We start from the raw sequence: 27,540 nt of genomic DNA, 5'->3' as shown, positions 1-27,540 counted from the left end.
CACGAATAAGCCATGTGGACATTGTAAACGGTGAGCGAGATCATGGAGGGCTGGAGCAAAGACACTCGCTAAGTGGGAGTTCCTTGGACCCCATTGAGGTCGGGTCAGGAAGGACTTATTTGGGAGCCTGGGGTCTGCTTGTGCAGGGCCTTTGGATGGAGACCAGGAAGAATTTGGGGGCAGGGGATTGAAGCGTTAGAAACAGTATTTCAGAAGGATTACTGTGGCACATGAGCACTGTGGGTTGAGTGTGGAGACCAGTGACCGGGAGCCTCACTAGGAGGCTAGTGTAGAACAGATGTGAGGCACTAATTGCGTGAGTGGGTTTGAGTGGAATGGAAAGTGATAGATGTGACACATATTTGAACGAAGAATCCATGGGACAATGGAGAGGAGGGAGAATTAGCGGGTTTTGGCTGATGTTTGGAATCACTGAGAAAACTTGGGAAGTCAGGAAAGGAAGATGGAAACATGCACTTTAGACACTGAATTTCAGGTGTTGTGGGACACCCAAGTGAAATGTCCAATAGGCAACTGGAGGCTTGTGATATGGGTCTCAGAGAGAACTGAGAGCTTAAGAGCAGAGATTGGGAGTCGTGAGATCTCTGAGAGAGGGAAAGGGGAAGCTCTGAGGCCTGAACGCCTGCAGTGTCCGTGATGAGAGGGCAGGTGCAGGAAGAGAAGCCAGGGAATGAGGGGCAGAGAGGTGAGGGGGAGGCCAGGCAGGCTGCTGCTGGGGAAGCCACGGGAGACAGAAGGTGGTCAGAAGTGTAGCTTCCTTCCGAGAGTGGGAGAGAGAGGGCTGGAAGGAACCGCCAGTTCGGTTTGAACAGGGACCTTCTTGCCTTCAGGAAAAGTTCACAGCTCACAAAGGATAATGCCTTTATGGAACAGGGATGAGGGTCCGTGTGTGTGGAGCCACCTGGGTTCTCCTGAATCCACTTGCTGGGATACAGACCTCATTGGAGCCAAGAGCAGGGCTGGTCCCACTCAGAGCTTTCTTTCCTCCCTCAGCTCAGCATGCTTCCCCGGTGCCTGCCCTTCCCCAAGTGGGGAACGTAGGAGACCAAGCAGCGGCAACTGTGCTCCGGATGGTCAGGCCCCAGGTGAGCTTCCTGAGTTCCAAGTCTGTGGCCCAGGAATAGCTAGAGCTCATCTCCGGGCCTCTGGCCCATTCTGAGTCTGCTCCTGTGGCTTCCCCTGGAGCTGGTCCTGTCCTAGATTTGTCCTTTTTTTTTTTTTGGCTGCACCCCACAGCTTGTGGGATCTTATAATAGTTCCCCAACCAGGGATTGAACCCGGGCCCATGACAGTGAAAGCACTGAGTCTTAACCACTGGACCACCAGGGAATTCCCCCTTTTAATCTGTCTTTCCCAGATTCCCTCCCTCCGCCCCCCCCCCCCACCCATTTTACCACCAGGTTCCCCGACCCTGTCCTCTTGGTGCCCCTAATGACTGCTTTCCAGGCTGGGAATGTCCCTGAGCAATAGAAGCTTGTCATTCCAGGAGGCTGCAGAGTTCGAGTTCCTGTCTGTGGACTATACTCAGAAGAAGTGGAAAGGTCCAGCTCTCAGCCAGAAAGCAGCCCTGTACCGGAACATCGTGCCAGAAAATTGCTGCAGCCTGGCTTCATTGGGTAATGACTCTGTTACCCAGTAACTTAGAGTCAGCCTTCTTTACATATTCTTTGCTATATTCTTTTTCTTTTTTTAACTTTTTATTATGAAAATATAAAGAGACAAAGTGGAGAGAATAGTATAATGAACCCCTCTACATCATCATCCACTTTAACCGTTATTAACATTCTTTTTACTTTCTTATTAATTGAACTGGGCTGGTTTAGTTAGCGTTTGTAGTTGGAAGGAATAGAAAGCCACTCAGTTGTAAGCAGTGAGCTAAGTTACTTACAATAAGACTAAAGGAATGGAAACCTAGAACAAACTGACCAGCTAGACCAGACTTCGGGAAACAAAGCTTTGTAGGGACTTGGGAGCCTGGGAGCCACAGCAGCAAAAGTGAAAGGATTTTTACACCAGTGTCGTAAGACAGCTGTGCTCTGTGTATCTGTTTTCTCCTCCCTCTGATACCCATTCTCTTCACTCTGAATCTTTTGTCAGAGCTCCTTTTTAGTCATACTTTCTGTTTCCTCACACATTCTGCTTGCTTTGGCTCCCGATGGCTTGCCTTCTCTCCATGCATCATTTCAGCTTGGGCTTCTACTTGTAATTTCCTTCATCTTGTCCTACCTTCAGTTCAGAATTTATGTAGAGAGGAGCTCCAAGGGTGGTTCAGCCATTAAATAACATCTTTGTTTGAGCAGAACTTTGGTCCTTGCTGCACAGAGGCGGATGATTAATCTACAGATAAGCCACACTTGGGTCTAGTGCTTGGCCCTGTTCCAGTCACCTGTTGTCCATCATGGGCTGAGCTGGGTTGTTTGGCACAAAGCATGGTTGCCTCAGCTTCTCCTTCAGAAAGACTGGGGCAGGGCTGCTTCCTGGAAGGAGCTGTTGTCACGGCAGGTTCTGGGCTTGACCGGTCTAGGACAGTAGCCTATTCTGGGGAGGGTGGGCTTAGAAGTGAGAGATTCAGACATCTACCACTTGAACACACTCAATTAGCATGAAGGTTTATAGCCCTGATGTAGATGTCATTGAAAGGAACCAACATTTTTAGGTTAAGTTATAACCATAATTGCTCTGCCTTCTCCCAGTTTTTGTACTGAAAAATCCTAGAATTTAAAAGCAAATATTCAACTGCTCACTTTCCTTATGATTCCTGATTATCAAGATACCAAAAACATGTTTGATTTATATTTCAAGTTATTGATGCCATTCTTAGTTTTTTGGGGTTTTTTTTTGATGTGGACCATTTTTGAAGTCTTTATTGAATTTATTACAGTATTGCTTTTGTTTTATGATTTGGTTTTTTGTCCTAGAGGCATGTGGGATCTTAGCTCCCCAACCAGGGATCAAACACGCACCCCCTGCATTGGAAGGCGAAGTCTTAAGCACTGGACTGCCAGGGAAGTCCCCCATTAGTTTTATTTATTTATTTATTTATTTATTTATGTCTGTGTTGGGTCTTAGTTGCTGCAAGTGGGCTTTCTCTAGTTGCAGCTTGTGGGGGCTACTCTTTGTTGTGGTGCACGGGCTTCTCATTGTGATGACTTCACTTGTTATGGAGCACGGGATCTAGGTGCACGGGCTTCAGTAGTTGTGGCACGTGGGCTTCAGTAGTTGTGGTGCACGGACTTAGCTGCTCCATGGCATGTGGGATCTTCCCGGACCAGGGCTCAAACCCATGTCCCCTGCATTGTCAGGCGGATTCTTAACCACTGCGCCACCAGGGAAGCCCCATTCCTAGTTTTTATAGGAGTGCAGTATTGTACTTACCAGTCAGTGCTCCAGGGACTATGGGGTGCCCAATTTTATAGCTTTGCTTTCCCCTTCAATACTTTTCCCCAGTATTTCTCTACCCATGACTTCTTCAAATCTTGTCACTGTCCTGTTACACCAGAATCACTCCTTTATATACACTTTTTCCTAATCATATCCTCATAATATAAATTTCCCTTCTACTCTCAGGTTTGCCCACATTGTTTCTCATATTTGATTTGAGGTATTTGCCACCACTTTCTCTCCCCAACATCTTTGCTGAGAAGTGTGGAACCATACAATGTCATGGTTGGAAAGGACCTTAGGGTTCATCATTTTACTAAGGAGACGTCGCATCTAAGTGACTTCTGGAAGATCACACCATGCTTTACAGTCTGGTCTCTTGCCTTTCAACTGGCCTGTTCACCTGGCTGTGCTGGCTCAGCATCCCTCTGTCCTGATAGCTCTTCTTCTGCCTTCCTCCACTGACCAGCTTCCCCTCATTGTTTTTCTGTCCATGAAGAGAAATTTGAGCTGTTTTCTCATTTTCTCTCCTGTTCTCAATGTGTCTCCTCATTCCTTACCCATAATATGAATTTTTTTTTAGGTACATAGGCTCCTGATAGTTCATTTCCTCAGTAGGGTAAGAGTGAGTAACAGTTGTTTTCTTCTTTCTTTTGGCAGCAGGTGAGAACAGGATGGAGAGTTCAGAGTTGCCTCCAAAGCAGGAAATTTCTGAAGAAACGGAGTCATCTGATAGGACCTCAGGAGTACTCTATGGAGTGATTCCAGGAGGACCAGAAGCTGGAGATGCCTGTGAAGAGGCTTTAGAGAAGCTAGAAGTTCAACCCTCAGGCAAACAAGGGAGCAGACTGAAGAGTGATTTCTTGGAAATAACACAGGAGGTTAAAAATAAATGCACAAAAGATGAATGTGATGTATATAAGGAACTTGAGGAACATCCAGATCTGTCCTCAAGTCCTGCAGAACATCAGGAAATTCTGAAGGGACAGAAATTCTATCACTGTGATGAATGTGGCAAAGCTTTTAATCGGAGTTCTCACCTCATTGGGCATCAGAGAATCCACACTGGAGAGAAACCCTATGAGTGCAATGAGTGTGGCAAGACCTTCAGGCAGACCTCTCAGCTCATAGTCCATCTCAGAATCCACACAGGGGAAAAGCCGTATGAATGCAGTGATTGTGGAAAGACCTATCGCCACAGCTCGCATCTCATTCAACACCAGAGACTCCATAATGGGGAGAAATCATATAAATGTAACGAATGTGCAAAAGCTTTCACTCAGAGTTCTCAACTCATTGACCACCAGAGAACCCATACTGGGGAGAAACCCTATGAATGCAATGAGTGTGGGGAGGCCTTCATTCGGAGTAAAAGCCTTGTCCACCATCAGGTACTTCACAGTGGTGAGAAACCTTACAAGTGTAATGAGTGTGGGAAAGCTTTCTGTTCCAACAGAAATCTTATTGACCATCAGAGAATCCACACTGGGGAGAAGCCTTATGAGTGTAATGAATGTGGCAAGGCCTTTAGTCGAAGTAAATGTCTTATTCGACATCAGAGCCTCCACACTGGGGAAAAACCATTCAAATGCAGTGAGTGTGGGAAAGCCTTCAATCAGAACTCTCAACTTGTTGACCATGAGCGAATTCATACTGGAGAAAAACCTTTTGAATGTAATGAGTGTGGTAAGGCATTCAGTCTGAGTAAATGTCTCATTCGACATCAGAGACTTCACACGGGTGAAAAGCCCTATAAATGCAAAGAGTGTGGAAAATCCTTCAATCAAAACTCACATCTTATTATACACCAGAGAATTCACACTGGTGAGAAACCTTATGAATGTAATGAATGTGGGAAGGTCTTCAGTTATAGCTCCAGTCTTATGGTACATCAGAGAACTCATACTGGGGAGAAACCCTATAAGTGCAAAGATTGTGAGAAGGCTTTTAGTGACAGCTCACAGCTCATTGTGCATCAGAGAGTTCACACTGGAGAGAAACCCTATGAATGTATTGAATGTGGGAAAGCCTTCAGTCAGCGTTCTACTTTCAATCACCACCAGCGAACTCACACTGGAGAAAAGCAGTCAGGTCTGGCTCGGTCTGTTTTTTAAGGCGTGATTCTCTAAGACAGCAAGGAACTCTGAGTTAAGGTTTCTATAGAAGAAGTATGCTCACCCTGGTCTCCTCTTGGAACCACTAATCAAAGTGGATCATTCCTTAAACGTTCTCTGGTGGTCAGGAAGGTGGGAGAGTGGGAGTAACAGTATGGTCCTTCCCCACTAAGGACTACACATTTCATGTGCTTGTAGATTTCTTTCCTTCTTTCTTTTATTTCATCTGTTTAAAAATCTATCTCATTTCTTACTTAGGTGTCCCAAAATCAGAACGTGTACTTCTCAAGGACAGAGGTATTTCCTTATTGTGTTCCACTTCCTCCGTTTTACCATTTACATAAAGTCATTCTCCAAGGTACTGATTCATTCTTTCTTTCTCTTGGCTGTGGCCCTCCTTATTCTACTTTTTGAACTTCTAATATAGTCCCTCATCACTTATGTTCCCTGTCTAGAAAATCTTTTTTCTTTTCTTTTGCTAATATGTGTCCCTCAGAACCTGCCAGATCCAACTCATCTCTGAAAGACTTTCTTCTTCAAATACGTCTTCATTCATCTTAAACTGCTATTCGTTGGACCTCAGTGCTTTGACTTAGCTGGTGCTATGTGTACAACTGTTGTTAAATTGTGTTGTAAATTATTCTGTATTTAATGCATATGTGTTCATACCAACTTATAGGCTCTTTGAGGTTGGGTATAGTATCTTATTTCTTTTAGTATATAGATAATAATTTTCATATGGTAGTTGTTTAATAAATACCTTTTGAAAACTCAGCTCTGTAATTGAATCATCCTTAAATTGGACACAATCTCCCCTCCTCCCATCCCCACCAGACTAGAAGCTTCTAAAGATAGAAGTGACATCTCTTCATAGGATATCTCATATAAAGCCCTCATTGATATCTTCTACGTGTACCCCTGGAAGTTTCACTATTGTTACTTCATTGTTGGTTTCTCATAAATATTCTATTGGGTTTAGGAAGTTTCCTTCTTTTCCTATTTTTTTCTTTGTTTGTTTTGGCCATTCTGCACAGCATGCAGCATCTTAGTTCCCTGACCAACGATCAAACTCACATCCCCTGCATCTGAAGTTCGGAGTCTAAACCACTGGACCACCAGGGAAGTCCCTATTCCTATTTTTAGAAGCAGCAATATAATACAGTAGTTAAGAGAATAGATTTTTGTGCCTGGTACTCGAGGTTCAAATCCTGACTCCTTACTTTCTTACATGTGTGATCCTGAGTAAGTCATTTAGTTTCCTTGTGTCTAGCTCTTCCATATATAAAATGGAGCTACCTCAGGGCTGTGAGGGTTAAATTAGTTCATAAGTGTAAGGCACTTAAAACAGTGCTTGGCACATACTATACCCTATAATTATTATTATTGTTTTGTACTTTGAGTTTTTGTTACGGTTTTTAAGTTCTACCATTTTTTTAAAAAAAATCTGTAATTTCATGGATAATGTCCTTTATTTTTGTAATTTTAGGGGGAGCAAGTTTCTAGATAATTGAAATTTCCTTGCATTCCTGGAATAGAATCCATTTGTTAATGTTTTAAGTACAGAACCAAGTTGAATTTACTAATAAGGTTTTGCCTGCCTTGCAAAGTGTATTTGTTTTTCTTTAATTACTCTGGAAGAGCTTGAATAATGTGGGAATTATTCTTTGAACAGTAAAAATAACTGGGCTTGATCCATTTTGGGGGATGAGGGAATTGAGAGGGAAAAGTCTTTTTTTTTTTGTCCTGCCCCACCCCAAGAAGCATAAATCTTTAGCAACATTTTGATTTCTTCAATTACTGCCCTCTTTAAGTTTCTACCTCTGTAACTTTTGGTGAGCTCTATCTGGAAATCATCCTTTCTACTGGACTGTCAGAGAGTGGCATAAAGCTGCACCTAGTATTCTGTAAAGTTCTTTTTTTTTTTTTTTTTTTTTTTGGCAGTGCTCAGGCCTCTCACTGTTGTAGCCTCTCCCGTTGCAGAGCACAGGCTCCGGACGCGCAGGCTCAGTGGCCATGGCTCACAGGCCTGGCTGCTCCGTGGCACGTGGGATCTTCCTGGATCAGGGCACAAACCCGTGTCCCCTGCATCGGCAGGTGGACTCTCAACCACTGCGCCACCAGGGAAGCCCTGTAAAGTTCTTTTATTCTCTTTTGTATATGTAGTTAGGGCTGTGTTTCATCCACAGTTTTTTTTTATATAGATTTTATTTATTTTTTAGGCTGCACTGGGTCTTCCTTGCTGTGCGCGGGCTTTCTCTAGTTGCGGCAAGCAGAGGCCACTCCTTGCTGCAGTGCACAGGCCTTTCACTGCAGTGGCTTCTCTTGTTGCGGAGCATGGGCTGTAGGCCTGCAGGCTTCAGTAGTTGTGGCTCGTGGGCTCTAGAGTGCAGGCTCAGTAGTGGTGGCGCATGGGCTTAGTTGCTCAGCAGTATGTGGGATCTTCCCAGACCAGGGCTCGAACCTGTGTCCCCTGCACCGGCAGGCGGACTCCCAACTACTGCGCCACCAGGGAAGCCCCATCCGTAATGTTTTACATTTTGGTTTCCTTTCAGTTTTCCTTTCATGATTGCCAAGTTTGTGGGGATTTTTTAAGGTTTGTTTTTTTTTTTGATGTGGACCATTTTTAAAGTCTTTATTGAATCTGTTACAATATTGCTTCAGTTTTATGATTTTTGCTTTTTGGCTGAGAGGCATGTGGGATCTTAGCTCCCCAACCAGGGATTGAACCCGCACCCCCTGCATTAGAAGACGAAGTCTTAAGCACTGGACCACCAGGGAGGTCCCTTGAATATATTTTTTTCTTATGTCCTTTCACTGCCTCAAGTTGCAGAGACTTTTTATTAGCCTCATATTTCATTTGTCTTTTTCTTCACTAATCAACAATATTTGCCCCAAGATAGGGAAAGTGGGTTTTCCTTGAATTGCTTTATATTCTATTTGCGTGCTGTTAAAATTGTCTGTTTAGACTTGGAGCTAGAAGGTGAGTTATAAATTTATATTACTAATATGCTGTGCAGCAGTAAAGAAGTAAAAGAGCAGCTCGACATTTTGCTAATCTGGTTGCAAATCTTCCGCCCAGAGCCCTCTTTTCTTTTTTGCTCAGCCTTCACACTATGGGTACAGTGGAGGCTCCTTCCATGTGCTCTACCTGTTGTGAATAGCTTTGTTTTAAAAGAACTGAATGTGGAAAAACCTTCAGTCACAACTCAGACTTTATTTTACCTCGGCAACTCCAAACTGAGAAAATAAACTATTCCTGAGATAAGTGTGAGAAAACATTCAGTTGTGTGAAGCATCCACCAGAGACTTTATGCTTACAAGGAAGTCTACTTATTCGTGTGTGGGAAAGCCTTGGTTATAGTTTATTTCTTGTTTGGCATAACAAAACCCACCTGGGTTATAATCTGTTTTGGATTTTAGAGGGCAAGAAATCATCCAGAGCTTCTATTATTTTGTACACATTTTTGAAAAATATTGTTCCTGGAATAAGTGTAGAAAAGCTTTTAGTTATAGCACATGGCTTCTGCTCCATTCATGAGTCCACAATGCAAGTAAAGAATTACAGTAAGCAGTGTGATAGAGCTCCCAATTTGTTTTTAAAAATCAAAGTTTGGAACTTCCCTGGTGCTCCAGTCGTTAGGACTCCATGCTTCCATTGCAGGGGGCACGGGTTCGATCCCTGATCCAGGAACTAAGATCCTGTATGACGCGCGGCACAGCCAAAAAATTTAAAAAAAAAAACAGACAAAATTTATACCCAGGAGATAGTTCAGGTGACCAAATATGGTGGTAAACGTGTTAGGAGCTGGACACTTACCCTCTTACCTCTTAAACACAAAGAAAATATTCCACAGCTATATTCTGCATCTCAAACCCTGGTAATTCATCTAAGACCAGTAGGAAAGGTCCAGAGATTTTGGGTGCTGACAAGTTGACGAGTACTGTCCCATGCTGGAAGACATTTCTGTGAAGTTGTCGACCTCTTGGAGTGTTACAAAGGATACTCTAGGTGTTAGGGACAAATTGTGAATACCCACAGGGTGGCTTTTGCTCTATAGAAAATTAAAAACAAACCCCCTATCCCCCCTAACATTAGGATGTGTTCTAGCCTGATGGAGCCTTATAAAACTCTTGCCCAAGGGGGATAATGGGAAGGTGTTATCACGTCAGCTGTCTCCAAGTACCTTGTTGTACAGGTATTTGACCCAGGATAGGACATTATAGACTGATTCCTTAGTGAACCACAACAGTCCTCCCACTAATATATGCACAGAACCAACGGCCTGTACTTTGCCCAGGTGGATGCCCTGTAGGATGAGTGCACTTTCCCTTTCAAGACCTGTGAATACCCTGCGTGAAAACACAGTTTGAGAGATATATTCGGTGTTCCACCCCCTTTTCTGATCTGTGACTCTTGGTTAGGAATTTGCAGCTGACTGAAAACATAATGTTTTTCCACCCTAGGTGGCGCAGTCCAATGACTTAAACTTTTCTAGAGATGTATGTACAGTTGGCATTTTATGATATCTAACAGGCTTCTCCCCCAAGTCCCTTCCAGTTGCAATGTCTTGTGTATGGATGATGCATTTACAAGATATTAAGTTTCCCAAGCTGGTGCCGTATGGATTGTGGATGGAAAGGGACAGGGCCAACAGTCACCCAAGATTTGAGTACAATTAGATGAAAGGACAGAGTAATCACAGGACAATATATATTCCTCTAAGATTAAATGAGGAGTGGTAACAACGGCTACATGTTCAGGGTCACGGGGTGCATAGGTACATGCTCATCCACCAGGTTGTATACATTATACTTTGGTTTCCATTTGGATGAGATTGAAAAATGCTATATCCCCTCTCTGAGACTGTCTGTGTTGCTCCCCAGGCAAGGAGGGAACAGAATGATGCAATTACACCATACCTGTAGGGACCCTGGCAAGTCAGCATGACCTGATTTCAGAAAAAGACCACTAGTGAAACCTCTAGTCAGGCTGCCTCAACAATGAGCAAAAATCGATGACACTCAGGCTCTCACTGGGGAGCTGCACTACTGGTGCCCTTAGGATTTGAGGTATGTGCAGCCTACTACACGGGCCATTTATGAGGAAGGTGGTCATGGCAGCTGTTATGGTGCTAAAATTAAAGCCACTGGCAACTGTATTCTCCAGGCTAAGCTGTGCACTTACCACGCTATCCATTGTCAACATCTGTCCTAATGAGCAGCACTGAAATAACAAGATAGTGAATTATTTAAAAGACTTTCAAAAGAGAACCATTAGAAGAAGTCTAGACAATTCACCTCTTCTCAGGGGCTCCCTGAGGTTTCCATTGAGAGTGGATATGTGGGATATTTGAACTGTATAATCAGGAACAGCTGGGCAATTCCCAAAAAATCTGCAAGAACTAAGGAAGTTGCACATCTGGTTGGGGACCTCTGATTTGCCCAGAGCAATATGCTCGAATAAGAGTCAGGAATATCTTTCATTGGGGCAGAGCTAAAGCTGTGCTCTACCTGCTCTCCCCCAAACAAGAAGCTATAATGTCTTTGCCCGTAATTAATATCAAGGGTAAAGCCATCTTCTGACATGCCACCTGCTCTGCATCTCCAGGTTCTGGAACACCCCTTTTCCTCTTCTTGGGGGAATCATGAGTTGGTTGCTTCTCAAGGAACTATGTTGCTTCTCAAGGAAGTTGGGTGTATTAGTCTGTTTGGGCTGCCATAACGAAGTTCCACAGACTGGGTAGCTTAACCAACAGAAATTTATTTTCTCACAGTTTTGGAGCTGAAAGTTTGAGATCAAGGTGTCAGTGGAGTTGATTTCTTCTGAAACCGCTCTCCTAGGCTTGTATATGGGCATCTTCTCCTTCTGTCTTTACATGGTCTTCCCTCTGTTAGTTTATGTCCTAATTTCCTTTTCTTATACAGTGGTATTGAATTAGGATGTACCCTAATGATCTCATTTACCCTTTATTACCACTTTAAAGGCTCTATCCCTAAATATAGTCACATTGTGAGGTCCTGAGATTTAGGACTTCAACATACAAATTTGTGGGGGACACAATGTAGCCCATGGTATCAGTTTAATGGAAGGGCAAGTCTGGATTGACCTGCTAATGTGGGGATTGGCCTTATTCTTAAGTGAACACATTTCCCCCTAGGTTGAACACTGTGGCCGCTGCCTCCTGGGTTGTCTTCCAAATGGCTCCTCAATCTGTATTTTACTCTCTGTTGAAACCTGGACATTTCAGCACTATGGCAGGCACACGAATGGTTCTCTGAGGTGAGTTCCTGACTCTTTTTTTAAACGTTTTTATTGAAATATAATTCACATACCATATACTTCATCCTTGTGAAATGTACAGTTCAATGATTTTTGGTATATTCACATGCATGTGCAACCATCCCCACAGGCAGTTTTAGAACATTTTCATCACCTGAAAAAGAGATTCCCTACCTTTTACCTATCCCTCCCCCTAATTCCCCCCTCTGCCAGGCTTAATGTTTTGTTTTTACTTTTTACTATGGAGAAATTTTAATGTACACAAAATACAAAACAAGAAGAAAAAGAAAAAGAAATTAAGGATGGCATGTAATACATAAGTTCTAACACCACCAGTGAAGCAAAGATATAACTTGAATCTAATCAGGCCTCTTTTCCTACCTTCCAATTTACAGGAAATATAGGGGGATATGATGAGAAAATAAGTCGGATTCACTGATTTTTAATTTGTACAATGTGAGACACTATATAAGACAATTGACCTAGACTCTTTGAAAAGTCAGTGAAATGAATAAAGTTGGCCAACTGTTCTAGATTAAGAGAGGCTCTTCAGAAACACAACCACCAAATGCAGTGCGTGAATTTTGAATTTTTTTAAAAAGCTGTAGCAGATATTTGGGGATCAATGGAGACACTAAATATGGAATGGATGTAATATTTAATAGTAGGCCCATTTATGATAATATACAATTGTTTAGATTTCTTAAATCTGACAGTTATATTTTGCTTCTGTAAAAGAATGTCCTTATTCTTAGGACATGCATGCTGCAGTGTTTAGGGTTGGAGGCTCATGATCTCTTCAACATATTTTCAAATGGCTAACAATAACAACAAATAAAATGTGTATGTGTGTGTAGAGAGAAAAAGCGAATATGGCAAAATAACAGTTGTTGAATCTACCTAGAGGGTATATGCATGTTTGAAAGTTTCAAAATAAAGTTTGAAAAAGGTAAAAAGGGATTATGGACGGCTTGTTATAACTCAACACCTTTTAGAAGAAATGCAATTTATAGTTTGAGGCAGTGTGGCAGTAGACAAAAGAACACAAGATCTACAGTCAGAAAACCCAGTCCAAGTTTCAAATTGTCCACTACTAGCTGTGCAACCATAAGCAAATCATTTGACATATCCAGGCTTTAGTTTCCTTATCTAAAAATAAGGATAGAATTGGAATTCCCTGGCGGTCCAGTGGTTAGGACTCCACACTCTCACTCCTGAGGGCCCAGGTTCAATCCCTGGTCGGGGAACCAAGATTCCACAAGCTGCGTGGCATGGCCAAAAAAACTAAAAGTAAAAATAAATAAAAATAAGGACAGCATTAAGCCATAAAATTACTCTGAGGCTTAAATTATTTAATGCCCATGGAAGCCGTGTGTGTGTGTGTGTGTGTGTGTGTGTGTGTGTGTGTGTGTGTGTATGGCAGTAATGTCCCATTCACTTTTATACTTTTGAAGTATGCTTTGATCTTTTTTAAAGAACATGTATTTATTTATTTGTTTTATTTTTGGCTGCATCAGGTCTTGGTTGCCACACGTGGGATCTTCCTTGTGGCATGTGGGATCCTCTGCTGTGGTGCACGGGCTTCTCTCTAGTTGTGGCCTGCGAGCTCAGCAGTTGTGGTGCACTGGCTTAGGTGCCCCACAGCAAGCGGGATCTTGGCTCCCTGACCAGGGATTGAACCAGAGTCACCTGCATTGGAAGGCAGATTCTTAACCGCTGGACCACCAGGGAAGTCCCTGATTTTTCTTTCTTTCTTTTTTTAAGTGAATTTATTATTTATTTATTTATGGCTGCATTGGGTCTTCGTTGCTGTGCACAGGCTTCCTCTAGTTGCAGCGAGCAGGGACTACTCTTCATTGCAGTATGCAAACTTCTCATTGTGGTGGCTTCTCTTGTTGCAGAGCATGGGCTCTAGGTGCACGGGCTTCAGCAGTTGTCGCATGCACGCTTAGTAATTGTGGCTCACGGGCTCTAGAGCGCAGGCTCAGTAGTTGTGGCACATGGGCTTAGTTGCTCTGCGGCATGTGGGATCTTCCTGGACCAGGGCTTGAACCTGTGTCGCCTGCATTGGCAGACAGATTCTTAACCAGTGCACCACCAGGAAACTCCCCCCTGATCTTTTTGTAAAGCCAGAGTCATATCCTCAAAGAGACTGTGAATTACCAGAGGGAAGCATTGTGTTATCACCATTTTGACCAATAAAGTAAGACCTGAATAACTGGATATGTATTTCATTTACCCAAAAATGAGTTGTAATTTCTTTGGTTGACAGATGTCATGATAAAGATTGAAACTGCTGAATATTTAGGCAATTATGAACCCCACAAATACTCTGATTCTGAACAGTGACATCATTCTGGACTGAATGAATAGGTTTTGTCAGAAAAAATAAATATCCTTGTGGATAAAGGCAACAAGTTGGATAGGGTGGCCTGGAATTTGTATTTTTAACATGTGTCCTCATTATGCTCTCTAAAATTAGAGACCAGCTGGAGCTGGAATATTAATGAAATATTGTTACCCCCTGGGACCAGAGGTGGAGTTAAGAGTTTTAATCAGAATTAATAACTCCTCCCCCAAATAAAAGAATAGGTGAAAAGCAAGACCAAGTTGATCATTACGGTCATAATGTACATGAATATTCTTCTTAAGTGTTTCCTGATGTAGTGGCAATAGTGTTGTGCTCCTGAGTTCTACTTCCAGCATCAACTGGGGGTATGAACTTGTGCAAGTCTTATTATTTCTCTGAATCTCTGTGCCTCAATCTTCTTTGGAAAATGTTGTGCCACCTATAAGAATTGATGGATAAGAATGCTCCTGGTATGCTTTAAGTATTCAATACACATCTATTGATTAATGAGCTTCAAAGCTCATTGCTCAGATGACTTCTTTACCTACAGTCACTCCCTAGATTGTCCCATCCTGCCCTATATAGCAACACCTAAATTTACATCTCTAGTTGTGATTTCTTCACTGAACTCCTGACTCCTATCCCAATTGCCTGTTTGACATTTACTCTTGGATGTCTAATTAGCATCTCTAACTTAACACATCCATAACAAAACTATTGATCCCTCTCCCTAAACCTGTTCCTCTTTCAGTCTACTCTATTTCCAAAAGACAGTCTTATTTTAGTTGCTCAGATCAATAACCATGGAGTCATCCTTAATCAACATCCAATTAATTAGCAAATCATGCTGGACATGCCTTCAAAATATATGTAGACCATTTCTCATCACCTAAATCACCTCTAAGCTCATCCAAGCCACCATCATTTCTCATCTGGAATAGTGCAGTAGCTTCTTAATTTCTCTACTTCCACTCTTGCCCACCTTCAGACTGTTCTCAGCAGAGCAGCCAGAGCAAATTTTTAAAACGTTATGTCATGGAGGTTTATGTCAAAATGACTAAGGACTGAAAGCAAGAAATTAGAATTTATAGAAAAACAGGTTTCTTGGCTCCATTAATATCTGATAGCTAATAAACCTTTGAACATGTGGCAGGAAAAAAAAAAAAAAAGGTAAGATCATGTCACTTCTCATTCCCAAAACCCTCCAGTGTTGTTTGGGACATATCCAAATCCCTCTTGGACCAAAACGTGCGCCCCCTTCCTTCTGGTTTAAGGCCTTTGCTTCCTGATGTTCCATCTATCAGGAATACTCCACCAGCTACCCACATGCCTAAGTTGCTCACTTCCCGTCTCTGCCTTCCCTGTCATCTATAAAATAACCCCACCACTACCTACCCCCTTCTCTCTCTCTCTCTACCTCCCTCTCTTCCTCTCTCCCTCTCTCTCTCCCCTTAGGCACTACTACATTCTAGGTATTTATTTATCCATTGTCTCCCTGACTTGAAGGTAAGCTTCATGGGGCAGTAAGTTCATTGTCTTCACTACTGTATCTGCAGAGCCTAGAACAATGACATAATAGGCACTCGACACGTATTTTTATATGCTGCCGATAAATGGTAGCCGATCCTGACTTTGAGGCTGAAAGGAGAAGGATGTGTGAAAAGGATGACTTTTCCGCTCAGCAGCCAGAGCTGGGGGTGTGACTTCAGAGAGTTTCAGTTCGAGGAAGGTAGTCTGGCCGCCCAGTTGATTGGTCCCTCTTCCCGCCCTAACCAAGTCCTTTCCCCAGGCTCCACCCCGTCCAGGATCTCTCCGCCTATTGGCTGAACTCTCCACGCCCTTTCGCCCTCTCAGCCAATGGTAGGGTAAAACTGGGAGGGAGGCGGGGCCAGAGCGTCCCCTGACCTGCGGGCTCGCGAAGCGGGCACAGAGATGCAGAAACCTCCCGATGCCTAGAAGGACCGGAGGGTTAGGGTGGGAGTTAGTGGGGAGTCGGTGACGTAGTTCCTTCTCCGCATTGTTCCAAGATGTGGGTCGGGCGCTTTCGGTGCGGGGTATGTGGCAGCTTGGTGTGGGGCTTCGGGCCGGTTCTGGGAGCGGGTGGGGCACATAGGCCGGGGGCCAGGCCTCCTTCACCGCTGCCCGCTGCGGAGACGGGGGCGCGGCAGGTCAAGGGGTCGTCGTGGGCCCCGCTCCCCTTGTTCTGCGCTGCCCCTTTGTCTTGGGTCTCGTCTCCTGCTCCGCGTAGCTGCTCACTCGGACCAGCTGACAGCGGTGACAGAACTGTATCATCCTCGTTGCTAGCCACGGGGCCTCCCTGGTAAAAGCGGTCCACATCCCGCTCAGGCTCTCAAAGGGCTCCGCAACACCTAAGTATATGGCTCAGATCACTAATCCAATCCCTGCTGTGTTCTCAGTGAGAAAGCAGACCCAGAGAGGAGGGCAGAGCCTTGCCGAAGATTACTCATTCATTCATTCAAAAAATACTTAGCACCAACTTGCAGTGTATTAGATCCAGGGATTACAGTTGTGTACAAGGCAGAACTATATTCTGGTAGGGAAGAAATGGAACAAGCTTGAAGGGTTAGACGCGGGGTCTGGGAATCTGAAGGGGGAAACACAAAACCGATTTTGAGGCCTAGTGATCCTGAGAGATGGGTAATCATAAAAAAATTCTCCTTCTAGCATCCCTGTAAAGCCTTATTTCTTCCTGTCTTTAAAGACATTTGACTCAGCAGAGTTTCCCTCATCCCTTTTCTGCAAACTTTTGTTGGAAAGCTGGATTGCAGAGAACTTCTCACTTGGAATGCATTTTTCAGTTAGAGGAGAATGTGGAGACTTAGATATCAATAGAACAGGTGAAAAGGAGCGACCGTGGTGTGATGGAATGAGGATTTCCTTCCGACGCAGAAGGCTTATCTCTTACTACCCATACGACCTTCAGCAAGTCATTCCATCTCTGGGAGCTTCATTTCCTCATCTTTAAAATGGGAATGATTATCCTTATTGCTCTCAGTTCAATAGGAAGGGAAGTGACCCAGGGATGGGACATTGCCCTGAGTGTCCACTTGCAGTTGAGCTGTCAGAGAACTCAAGTCGTTTCTGTGTGTTTACAGTGATCCAAGACCCCACCGGGAACTTTTTCCTGGGCAGATCCTTTGGAGTGAGGCTACTGTGCACAGGTGTGAAAGTGAGCCATTCCCTTCTCTTTGGCAGGTGAGATCTTTATTGTGAAATCAGTCTGGGGACGGGAATCCTGCCTGCTAGAGTATGGGAACCAGGTCTGAAAGGGAGCATTTCTCGAGAGAAACAGAGAAGTGGGAGGAGGACCTCTGGACCCTGAGGAGTAGAGTTTTGGTGAGGAAGGGTGATGTAGTGGAACTCAGTTTTGGGTGTCAGGAGACTTTGGCTTGAGTCCCAGCTCTCCTCTAAGTTCCAGTTTCCCCAGCTCAAAATTTTAATATGAGACGAGGTGGTCTAGGAGTTTCCTTCCAACTCTGACATTCTGAGAATCTCTGAGCAGTTAGACTAGGTCAGTCTCTTAGGGAATTTAAGCCCTTGGATGGCCCTGTTGAGACAGAACTGCCAAGAATGTCAGTATTGTCATGGTGTTTCGACAATATGAAACACCAAAGAGATAAACAGGTGGAGAGGAGGGATGAGGGTGGTCATGTGTGGAGGGTGCACTTCTCACCATCCCTACACCCAGATAGAATTAGATAGAATCCTGAACTTACTTAACGTTTCAAATCAAACATTTATTGAGCCCTATGTGCCAGGCACTGAGTGGGATCCACATACGAATATCATGGGCCCTGTTCTCTGGGGGCTTAGAGCTTAAAGTATACATGTGAGGAGGGACACAGACATACACAGAAGGAATTATGGTATAAGGCAACTCTATTTTATATTACAGATTTTTAATTTTTTTTTTAAGTGAAGAAATTTTTATATGGTCAAATCTATCAGCTTTTCTGTTATGGTGTCAACTTTTGTTTTATGCTTAAGGCCTAGGCCTTTCCCTGAGATCAAGATAATTTCTAATAGTTCTTTTTTTTGTCCTTTAAATTTTTACACTTTATTCATCTGTTTCTCTGGAATTTATTTTCAGGTATTGCCTCTTATTCATCACTCCACTGCAGCTAAACAGTAACCAAAGACCATGTGACCACTGCCCAGAGGAACCTGAAAGGCTGGTGATGCTGGTGAATTAAAGGAAGACAACGCCTCTAGGTAAAACCTCTGTCTCTCTCTCTCAGAATAGAACTTTGCCCTTTGTGGGTTCCTCACGGCCTGAAATGAATGGTGCTCCTGAGATCAGGACACTCATCCATCACTCTCAGGGATTTGTGGGTCAGAGACCTGTGGGGCCTCATTGGTCCTCTTCCATTTACTGATTGTCTGAGATTGTAATTTTGTGCCCAGTTGCCTGGATACTCCTAGTGACTTGCTATCCTTATAGCCTAATCTATCCCTCCTCCTACTTCTTTAGCTAAGACCCCACCTCCCTACTGCCTGGGAATTCTTCCAGAATTTCTGAGGGAATTTCCCATCCATTTGGGCAGAGGGCAAATAGTTAGGTTTCCTTGGATCAAACTCTCTTCAAACTATCCCTCCCTGCTCTCCTGATAAGTCTTGCTTCCTCCTCAGGTCCCCCAGAACCACCCTGAGCATCCTTACAGCACATCCTTGTGCATTTCTCTTTCTCTCTGCCTACTCTTTAACCAAAATCTCTATTTCAGCAAGCTTATACATTTTCATGACTTCATCTGTCCCTTATGTCTTATTCTCAAATTAGTATTCCTGACATATTCTTCCTCCTCTTGTCTAAAGTGTTTTCCCACATCCCCATCTTTCTTAGTGATAGTACCATTCTCAATATTTAGACCTGGATCTGATGGCCTAGAATTCTTTCCTTTAGTCATCCTCTATATCCAGTCTGATATATGCATATGCTTTCCTGGAAATAGCTGGACTTGTTTTCTATCCTGTTGTTATTCTGGACTAGGGTCTCACTATCTCATACATTTGTTTATTCATTCAGCAAACATTTATTCAGCACCTAGAAAGTCGCAGGCCCTCTAATGGTCACCCATACTGCATTCCTAAACTTTTCTCCCAACTCATTTCCCTTCCTCCATTCTTTTTTTCAACTCTAATCCATCTGGGCTAATCTTCCGAAAGCATTCTTTTCCTAATTTCACTTTTGGGTAGGGGGATACAAAATTTATTATCCAAACTGGGATGCTTTTGTGAATTAAGGGGGGCACTATTAATAATGATGCTGGAAAAAATTTTTTTAATAAAAAAATAAAGAATAATGATGCTGGAATAGCAGGTATAAACCAGGACTGTTCTGGGAAAACCAGGGTATATGATCACCTTACTCCTAGGTGACAGCTCTTGGATTCTTTCTTTTTATTTTCCTCAGTTTACTCCTCATGGGATACCCCAGCTGCCTCTTTCCTGTTTTCCACTTCATGAAGCCCAGAGAAACATGAATGTGCTGGGGGTGGAGGGAAGTCTGGGACTAGGGGAAATGAATGGTAATGCTTGAAAAACTTTGTTCTTGACAAGTGAAAATGAGAAGGAAAGTAACAAGAAAAGAGAATAGCAAGGTAGAAAAAAGAATATGGAAAATAGAGGGAATTCCTTCGTGATCCAGTGGTTAGGGCTCCGAGCTTCCACTGCAGGGGGCACAGGTAAGATCCCTGATCAGCGAACTAGGATCCTGCAAGCTGTGCCATGGCGCAGCCAAAAAAAAGAATATAGAAAACAGAGAGGAAATTAAGGGTAGATTTCACTCTTCCATTTAGAACTTGTTTCCGTTGACCAGCAGATTATATCCATATTTTTTGCCCCGTGATTTCAGTGTTCTGGCTGGTATCACTTCACGCAATTCGATTGTTTCATTTCCTCATTTGTTCATGAAACAACAAAAAAAATTTTTTTGAGTGCTTGGTATGTGCCTGGAACTTTGCTAGGAATACAATAATGAACAATATGGACAAAAATCCCTGCCTTCATAAAGCTATGTGATAGTGTAGCCTCCCACTTATTTCTGAGTACATCAACCCTGTGGTAACATCCTTTTGAGAAAACAGTTCTTGCTTATCCTCAGGTTCAGCCAAAGTTCTACCTTTTTTTTTTTTTTTTTTTAGTTCTACCTTTTTAAAGCACCTTTCCACAAGCGTCTCAAGCCCCAGCACTCACTCCCTCTCCTAGCCCTTCATCCTCTGATTGGGTACTTTGTAAATTTGTAATTTACTTTCTTAGTGTATTGTCATCACTCCATTATAAGTTCCTTAAAAGTAGGTATGATATTTCACGTTTATATTAGTCTCCTTGGGCCTCCATAACAAAATTCCACAGATTGGGTGGCTTAAACAACAGACATTTATTTTCTCACAGTTATGGAGACTAGAAGTCCAAGATCATGATGACTGGCTGATTCAGTTTCTGGTGAGGACTCTATTCCTGGCTTGTAGATAGCCACCTTCTTGCTGTGTGCTCACATGGCTTTCCTCGGTTTGTGTATGTGGTGGGAAGGGGGCAGGAGTGCAAGTTGAAAGCTAACTCTCTGGTATGTCTTCCTATATGGACACATTAATCCTACTGGGTCAGGGCCCACCCTTATAACCTCATTTAGCCTTAATTACCCACTTAGAACTCACATCTCCAAATATAGTCACATTGGGGGCTTGGGGTTCAACATATGAATTTTGGAGGGACACAGTGTGTAACAGAACTTTTTTTTTGCATTCAATAATGGTATTTATTGCTTGTGGAAGACGGAGTCATGTAAATACCTGGTTATTAATGTTTTTCTTGAACACCTCTTTTTGGAAGGCTGCAAGACTGATCTTTCCATAACAGCCTTTAAGGATATAATAGTTACTGCACTAGCTAACTGGGGAGCATTGGATCAGCCATGCCTAGAAATGAGACATCCGGGGGCTGGCTTCAGGGCACTGTCTCATTCTGAATCTCTAACATACTTTGTTCTAGTAATTATGGGAATTTGTTCCTCTAAAGTCATTTCCTGAGTTTTCATAAGTAATACTGTAGAAAGAAGAAGAATTAAACAATAACATAAGTTAGCAGAGGACAATTTGCCAGCAAAATGGGAGGCTTTCATAACAGCAAGTCCATAAACTTATCCACCTAGTCATCCATCCATTCATTCATACCACAAATGGTTTCACTTTTCTGCAACAATGCTTTTTGAAAATTTCCCTGCATGAGACCCAGGACAGAGATATGTACAGGGTAGAGTGTTCAATAATTACTAGTTGAAGAAATGTATGAAGAAAAGAAAGTTTCAGAGAAGATTAAAAATGGAAAAGAAACTGAGAAAGAACCATCAACTTTCTCAGAACTCTGGAGGCGGCTTCACTTACTGTCCCACTCTGCTCTGCAGTTCCCCTGGCTTCTCACTGAGTTTCCTCCACCTGCTAACTCCTGTTTGATTAGGAGGGTAACAGCAGCTGGATGTGAGTGTGCTCAGGCTCCTGCCAAGAACCCCTCCTCCCCCACCATTTTCTCTGCCTGCCCTCCATATCTTGGGCATGAGTCTGTGTATATGTGCCTGTGTATCATATGGGTGGCACTCACCCTTCTGAGATGTGAACTCTAACCTCCACAGTTCTCTTCTTGCTGGCCTTGAGCACTCACCATTGAATATGTCCTTCCTTCAGAGATCTTGACTCAGTTTATCAGAATGCTATGGGATAATGAAAACTGGTCAAACTTTTTGAAAAGCAGTAGGTAGTACTACAAAACAACGTCATTCCTTCTGACCTAATCACTCACTTGTGGAACTTTTATCCTAGGAATATATTTCAATGAGAAGAAAACTTTATATGTATAGAGTAATCATGATAGCATTATTAATAGTGGTTAAACCTCAGGGAACAACAGAAATGTCTGACACTAGCAAAATTGTAGGTAAACTGTAAGGAGTTCAATTGGTGGTGAATTATGCAGTCAGAAAATGATCATATGAAGAGTTAATAGCAATATGGAAAAATACTTATAAAAATTAAGTAAAAGAAGTAGGATGCAAAATTATATCTACTGTATATTTACAACTATATAATTATGAATATGGACAAGTCTGAAAAGGAACATAGTAAAAGGAAAATTAGTCATGTGTTAGTATCATGGAGTCATCTTTCAGTTTTCTTTTATGACTCAACCCCCTCTAGATTGAGGTCTGCTAGGGATATCTATATGTTCAGAGCTTTACATCAAACCAGTTGGGAAACTCCTGCTCATCCCTGACATTGGTTTCATGTATTGGCCCCTCTTGGTTGTGCTGCCCACTGCTCTCACCCTATTGCCATCTTTAGATACTTTACCACTGTACCATGCAAGGTCCTATTAGAGTTTCCCCTGCCATGCTTTAATTAACCCTGTTTCCCAGTTCAGCCTCTCAGGTTCACCCAGTAGACTGCTTGGTGAAAAGCAGACAGACTGAACTAGCACATACGGCTGGATCCAGCTACAGACCAGCCGCTACAGAGTAGGCTATGATATGACTATGCTCCAATATTGGAAGAATTGTGTTACCCCTATCACAACAAAGTTTAAGAAGAGGGATGTAGTACCTCGACCAAAGCAAAAGATGAAATCTTAGTCATACCTTAAGACAAAATCCGAGTTATTATTCTATAAAACAATTTTTGAGCACCTATTTTGTTCCAGCCACTGTATCACTGGTACTAGGGGAATAGGTCAGCATGAACTAAATGCCAAACTGATCTGAAGATTAGTCACTTAAGCTACTGAACGAAGGATCTTTCAGTGCATTTTTTCTAGGGATCAGATTAGGAGTTACATGGCTCCAATTCTGGGAGTAGAGCATGAGACAGGAAGAAACCAGGATGGGTTTTATACTACTCATCGTTCATTCTGATGCTGGACATGTTGGGCTCCTGTCAGCCCCTGGCTTTCCATAAGCCTTTCCATTGGCTTCTATGTCTATCCTCATTTTTCTCATCTTTTTGATCAGGTCCCCCTGCCTTTGAACACTTACTTTTCCATGAGGGACCTTGTGTTCTGCCACATCTTGTTATCCTTGGATAATTCTCCTTCCTCTAGTATAGAGAGCAGGTGACATGTGCAACTTTTCTTTCTTCTGTCAGATGGTGAAACGGGGATTGAGGAAGTATTGATTCAAAAACATCATTCCCGAAAAATCTGAATCTCGTACTTTCAAGAGAACTCCGCAGAGGTGTTGCCAAGGAAGTCAATGTTTAGAAAGCTCCTCTGAAGGGAAAGGGAAGACTCAAGGGGCCACTGGGATGCTTCAAGCAAGAGAAAATGAGGAGAAAGACGAGAAACTTCAAACAGAAGACAGTTAAGGATAATAAAACATTCCCAGAAGTGAGTGACCAAGAATCTGAAAAAGATGACCCTACAATAAATGAGAGAAGTCAGGCTGAAAAGAGACAGTATGTGTGTACTGAGTGTGGGAAAGCCTTTAGTCAGAGTGCAAACCTCACAGTACATGAACGAATCCACACAGGAGAGAAACCCTATAAGTGTAAGGAGTGTGGAAAAGCCTTCAGTCATAGCTCCAACCTGGTTGTTCATCGGAGAATCCACACTGGACTGAAGCCCTACACGTGCAGCGAATGTGGGAAATCTTTCAGTGGTAAGTCACACCTCATTCGGCACCAGGGAATCCACAGTGGGGAGAAAACTTATGAATGTAAGGAGTGTGGGAAAGCCTTTAGTCGGAGTTCTGGTCTGATTTCACATCACAGAGTTCACACTGGCGAGAAGCCCTACACTTGTATCGAGTGCGGGAAAGCCTTTAGCCGTAGTTCAAACCTTACTCAACATCAGAGAATGCACAAAGGAAAAAAAGTTTACAAATGTAAGGAGTGTGGGAAAACGTGTGTTTCTAATACAAAGATTATGGACCATCAGAGAATTCACACTGGGGAGAAGCCTTATGAATGTGATGAGTGTGGAAAAGCTTTCATCTTAAAGAAGACCCTTAATGAACATCAGCGACTTCATCGTAGAGAGAAACCTTACAAATGTAATGAGTGTGGGAAAGCTTTTACTTCTAATCGAAATCTTATTGATCATCAGAGAGTGCACACTGGAGAGAAACCCTATAAATGCAATGAGTGTGGAAAAACCTTCAGGCAGACTTCTCAAGTTATTCTACATTTAAGAACCCACACAAAGGAGAAACCCTATAAATGTAGTGAGTGTGGGAAAGCCTATCGTTATAGCTCACAGCTTATTCAACACCAGAGAAAACATAATGAGGAGAAAGAAACGTCATAAATGCCATATATTGTTGGAAGTGGACCTAATTGCTACTTTCTGGAAAAGCAATTTTTCAGTATCATCAACCTTAATTCTCTAAGAATTCATACAGGGAAAGTAATCAGAAGTAGACAAAGATTAACAGAAGGGCTATTCATGCCAGCATCATATATACCTGGAGGAAGAAAACTAGATTTTCAACCGTACAGGGTTTAAGTGAATGATGGTCTAGCCATATGATGGTTTGGCACCCATTGTAAACATTTTTAAAGAATATTTAATGCCATGGGGGAAATGATTTAGATGAAATGGAAGATAAAGAGAAAAAGAATGAAATACGATCCAAATTTTTAAAAAACATTTATGCAAAGGAAAGAAATGGGAATGAAATAATACCAAACCAAAATGTTAACAGTGATTATCTCTGGGTAATAGGATTATAGGTAATTTCTATTTTTTTCTCTGTACTTTTCTATGCTTTTTAGATTTTCTACAGTGAGAATGTACTACTTTCATATTTTTCTACAGTGAGAATGTACTACTTTTGTATTTTTTAAATACAACGAGTATGTGTTCATTTTCACTCAACAGGGTTATGAAAGGCACATAGAACATAGACTCTAAAGTCCTGGGATTGCACCCTAATACTGATACTTAGTAGCAGGGGAACCCTGAGCACGTCACTTCCTTTTAGAGCCTGTTTCCTGTGTATTACATCATAAATACCAGTTGTTGGCTTTTGCAGTTTTGAGATAAATTGACTTTACAGTTGTCAACAGAATATATAATCCACTTTCTTAATCACTGTTAGGTTAAAAGAAAACAGCAAAGCTTTACTACATTCTCCTCTCCCACAGTTTTAGAAGGATCCGCAGATAATAAAGAACCACCTAGGCTCCACCTTTTCGATATATGTCTACAGAAAAAATGCCATCTTATGAAATTGGAACAATTGCAGTTTCAAAGCCTTTAAAGAGACACAGCATAATTCAAACAAGGAGAAGACTCTGCCTTCACATGTTACATGGATTTTCGTAGCTGAAAGTGCAGACTTTTGGGTCAGAGACATATGAGTTCTAATTCCAAATCTGCTGTGCCCTAGCTTGTCAGTTTTGGACAAGTCCCTCAAATGCTCTGAGCCACAGATTTATCTGTAAAATGGGAATAACGACCTACCTCACAGGGTTGTTGTGAGGATTAAATGAGATAATGCATGTAAATGTGTGACTAGCCTTTCTTTTTGTCTAGCCCTCTGACAAGGCCTTAATCTGTTTACAACCAATATTTTAAACTTTTAAGACAGCTCAGAATCCGTCTGGGAACCCTTAGAATCTCCCCATTCTTAACGCAGCCATTCCTCTTTCTTTGTATACAGTGAATGCCCAAACCTAACACCATTTGTCTTATGCACGTAGTGATTTATTGTTTCAGGGATTACTGAGGATTTGATATCCCATCCAATCCTCATAACATTGGTACAAGAAAATTGAGTCTCAGTGAGGTTAGGTGACTGGCTAGTAAGTGGTTGGAGCCAGAATGTGAACTCAGATCTGACTTTCAAGTCCATGCTTTCTTTATTATACCAAAGTGCCTCTGTCCATCATGATGGTTCTATGCGAGGGGGAGACCAGTTGGGATCCCCCTGAGTAGCCACTTCTGTGAAAGGTGGTTGATTATATCTGGACAGTTATTTGATCATGGTTTCCTAAGGAAGATGCTGTCAGTCTTCTCTGAGTTAGATTTATGGCCTGTCTCTGCACCTTGTAATTTAGTTTTAAGGATTATATATTTCTTCCTTGCTGTTACTTCTTAGAAAGAATTGGAAGGTGTGAAGGGTATATTTGGGTGAAAAGGGATTGTTTGGTTTCGTCCTATTTTGATAGGATAATGGCTTACATATTATTTTGCGATGTAATAGTCCCTCTTTGCATAGTTATTCAAAGCAAGGTTTGGAGGCTCTGGAACAGATCTGCTGCATTCAGGGGGTAGGACTCTTGTAACATTGGTTACCCTTGGGTAGGCACTTCCCCAAGAGTCTGGGTGGACACGAGAGTAGGGTCACCCACATGTGGCAGTGGCTAAACAGAACTGCAGCAGTAAGGGCACTTCCATCATTTTTCCCTTGTCATGTGTCCTTTTAAAATTCTACAAGGGATTTGTCATTAATATTCATGCCTTTTGTCATGGCAGCCATCCTCACCTGCTGATTACCTATGTGGAAACTCCCAGGACTAATGTCTCCTGGCCCTGCTAAAACTGCTTTAAGAAAATAGGCAAACAGCTTCCTGTGTGCCTGTCAGGTGGTATTTTTTAAGCATTTATTATTGCTAAGCAGAGTTGTTGATGCTTCCTATATTGCTGAGCAAGTGTTCTCTGACCAAAACATTTTCCTACCACTGTGTCATAGCATCTGAAATTTTTTCTTCAAATAGGCTTTCTTTTTCATCTTAAAAGACTGTGATCTTCAAGAGTAAATACCTTCTAGGAGACTGGCCAGAGATCAGAATACGTTCACTTTTCTTGCCCAGGCAAGCTAAGATAGCGGACCCTGGAGGAGGCCTTCACTAGCTTCTAGTCTGAGAGGTTGATGCCTGTCTTAAGCTGCAGGAGTAAATGTTGACAGATGGTCTCTGTACCTTTTCATATAAATATTTTGCAATATAATTTGAACTGACCATCCACCTTCCTCCAGAAGTTTTTCAATACTTCCAGCTGCCTGCTTCAGCCAGAGTTTAATTTTGCAGTTCCTTTCAAGCCCTTTCATGATACACTCTGGAATTCAGGATCTGTCTCCTTGAATGTGTTTTTTCCAACTTCCTGTTCTAATGGAAGCCTGGTTGATCCCTAACAGCAGTGCTTCCTCTGCAGTCCCTCAATTGCTAGTTTTTTCTCCCCCAACCCGGTTACCTCTTTGTACGGCCATTTCTTCTCTATTCCATCAAAACCCCAGCTCTTTTGAAATGTACATCACTAAACTACTGTGTATTGCCCATCCGTGTTCTTGTCATCTGCCAGCTTCCTGTGCACTCACATTTATTCACTTTAGTTTTTAGTACCCTGAATATTCCTGAGGAATATGAAGAGGCAAGTATTTTTTAGTCACAGAT

General features: G+C 42.5%; 1 protein-coding gene across 2 annotated transcripts in view; it reads left to right on the top strand.

Annotated features, from left to right (window-relative positions):
• LOC132432164 (zinc finger protein 660) overlaps nt 1–27,540 on the top strand; it is a 63,792-nt gene that overhangs the window by 6,848 nt on the left and 29,404 nt on the right. The window contains exons 4-7 of one of the 2 annotated variants that reach the window (XM_069541144.1): nt 1,015–1,106; nt 1,508–1,637; nt 4,063–5,485; nt 23,599–24,319. In XM_069541144.1, coding sequence (XP_069397245.1) covers nt 1,015–1,106; nt 1,508–1,637; nt 4,063–5,485; nt 23,599–24,319 — 2,366 coding nt within the window. Of the gene's footprint in view, nt 1–1,014; nt 1,107–1,507; nt 1,638–4,062; nt 5,486–16,184; nt 16,201–17,262; nt 17,363–18,257; nt 18,380–23,292; nt 25,643–27,540 lie in introns of those variants that run through there. The other variant, XM_060022214.1, reaches the window with a different exon arrangement.

The sequence above is a fragment of the Delphinus delphis genome, chromosome 10 (assembly GCF_949987515.2).
Source record: "Delphinus delphis chromosome 10, mDelDel1.2, whole genome shotgun sequence".
Taxonomy (NCBI): Eukaryota; Metazoa; Chordata; class Mammalia; order Artiodactyla; family Delphinidae; genus Delphinus; species Delphinus delphis.
Note: the sequence above shows the minus strand (reverse complement) of the source record. Positions and strands in the feature narration are given on the sequence as shown.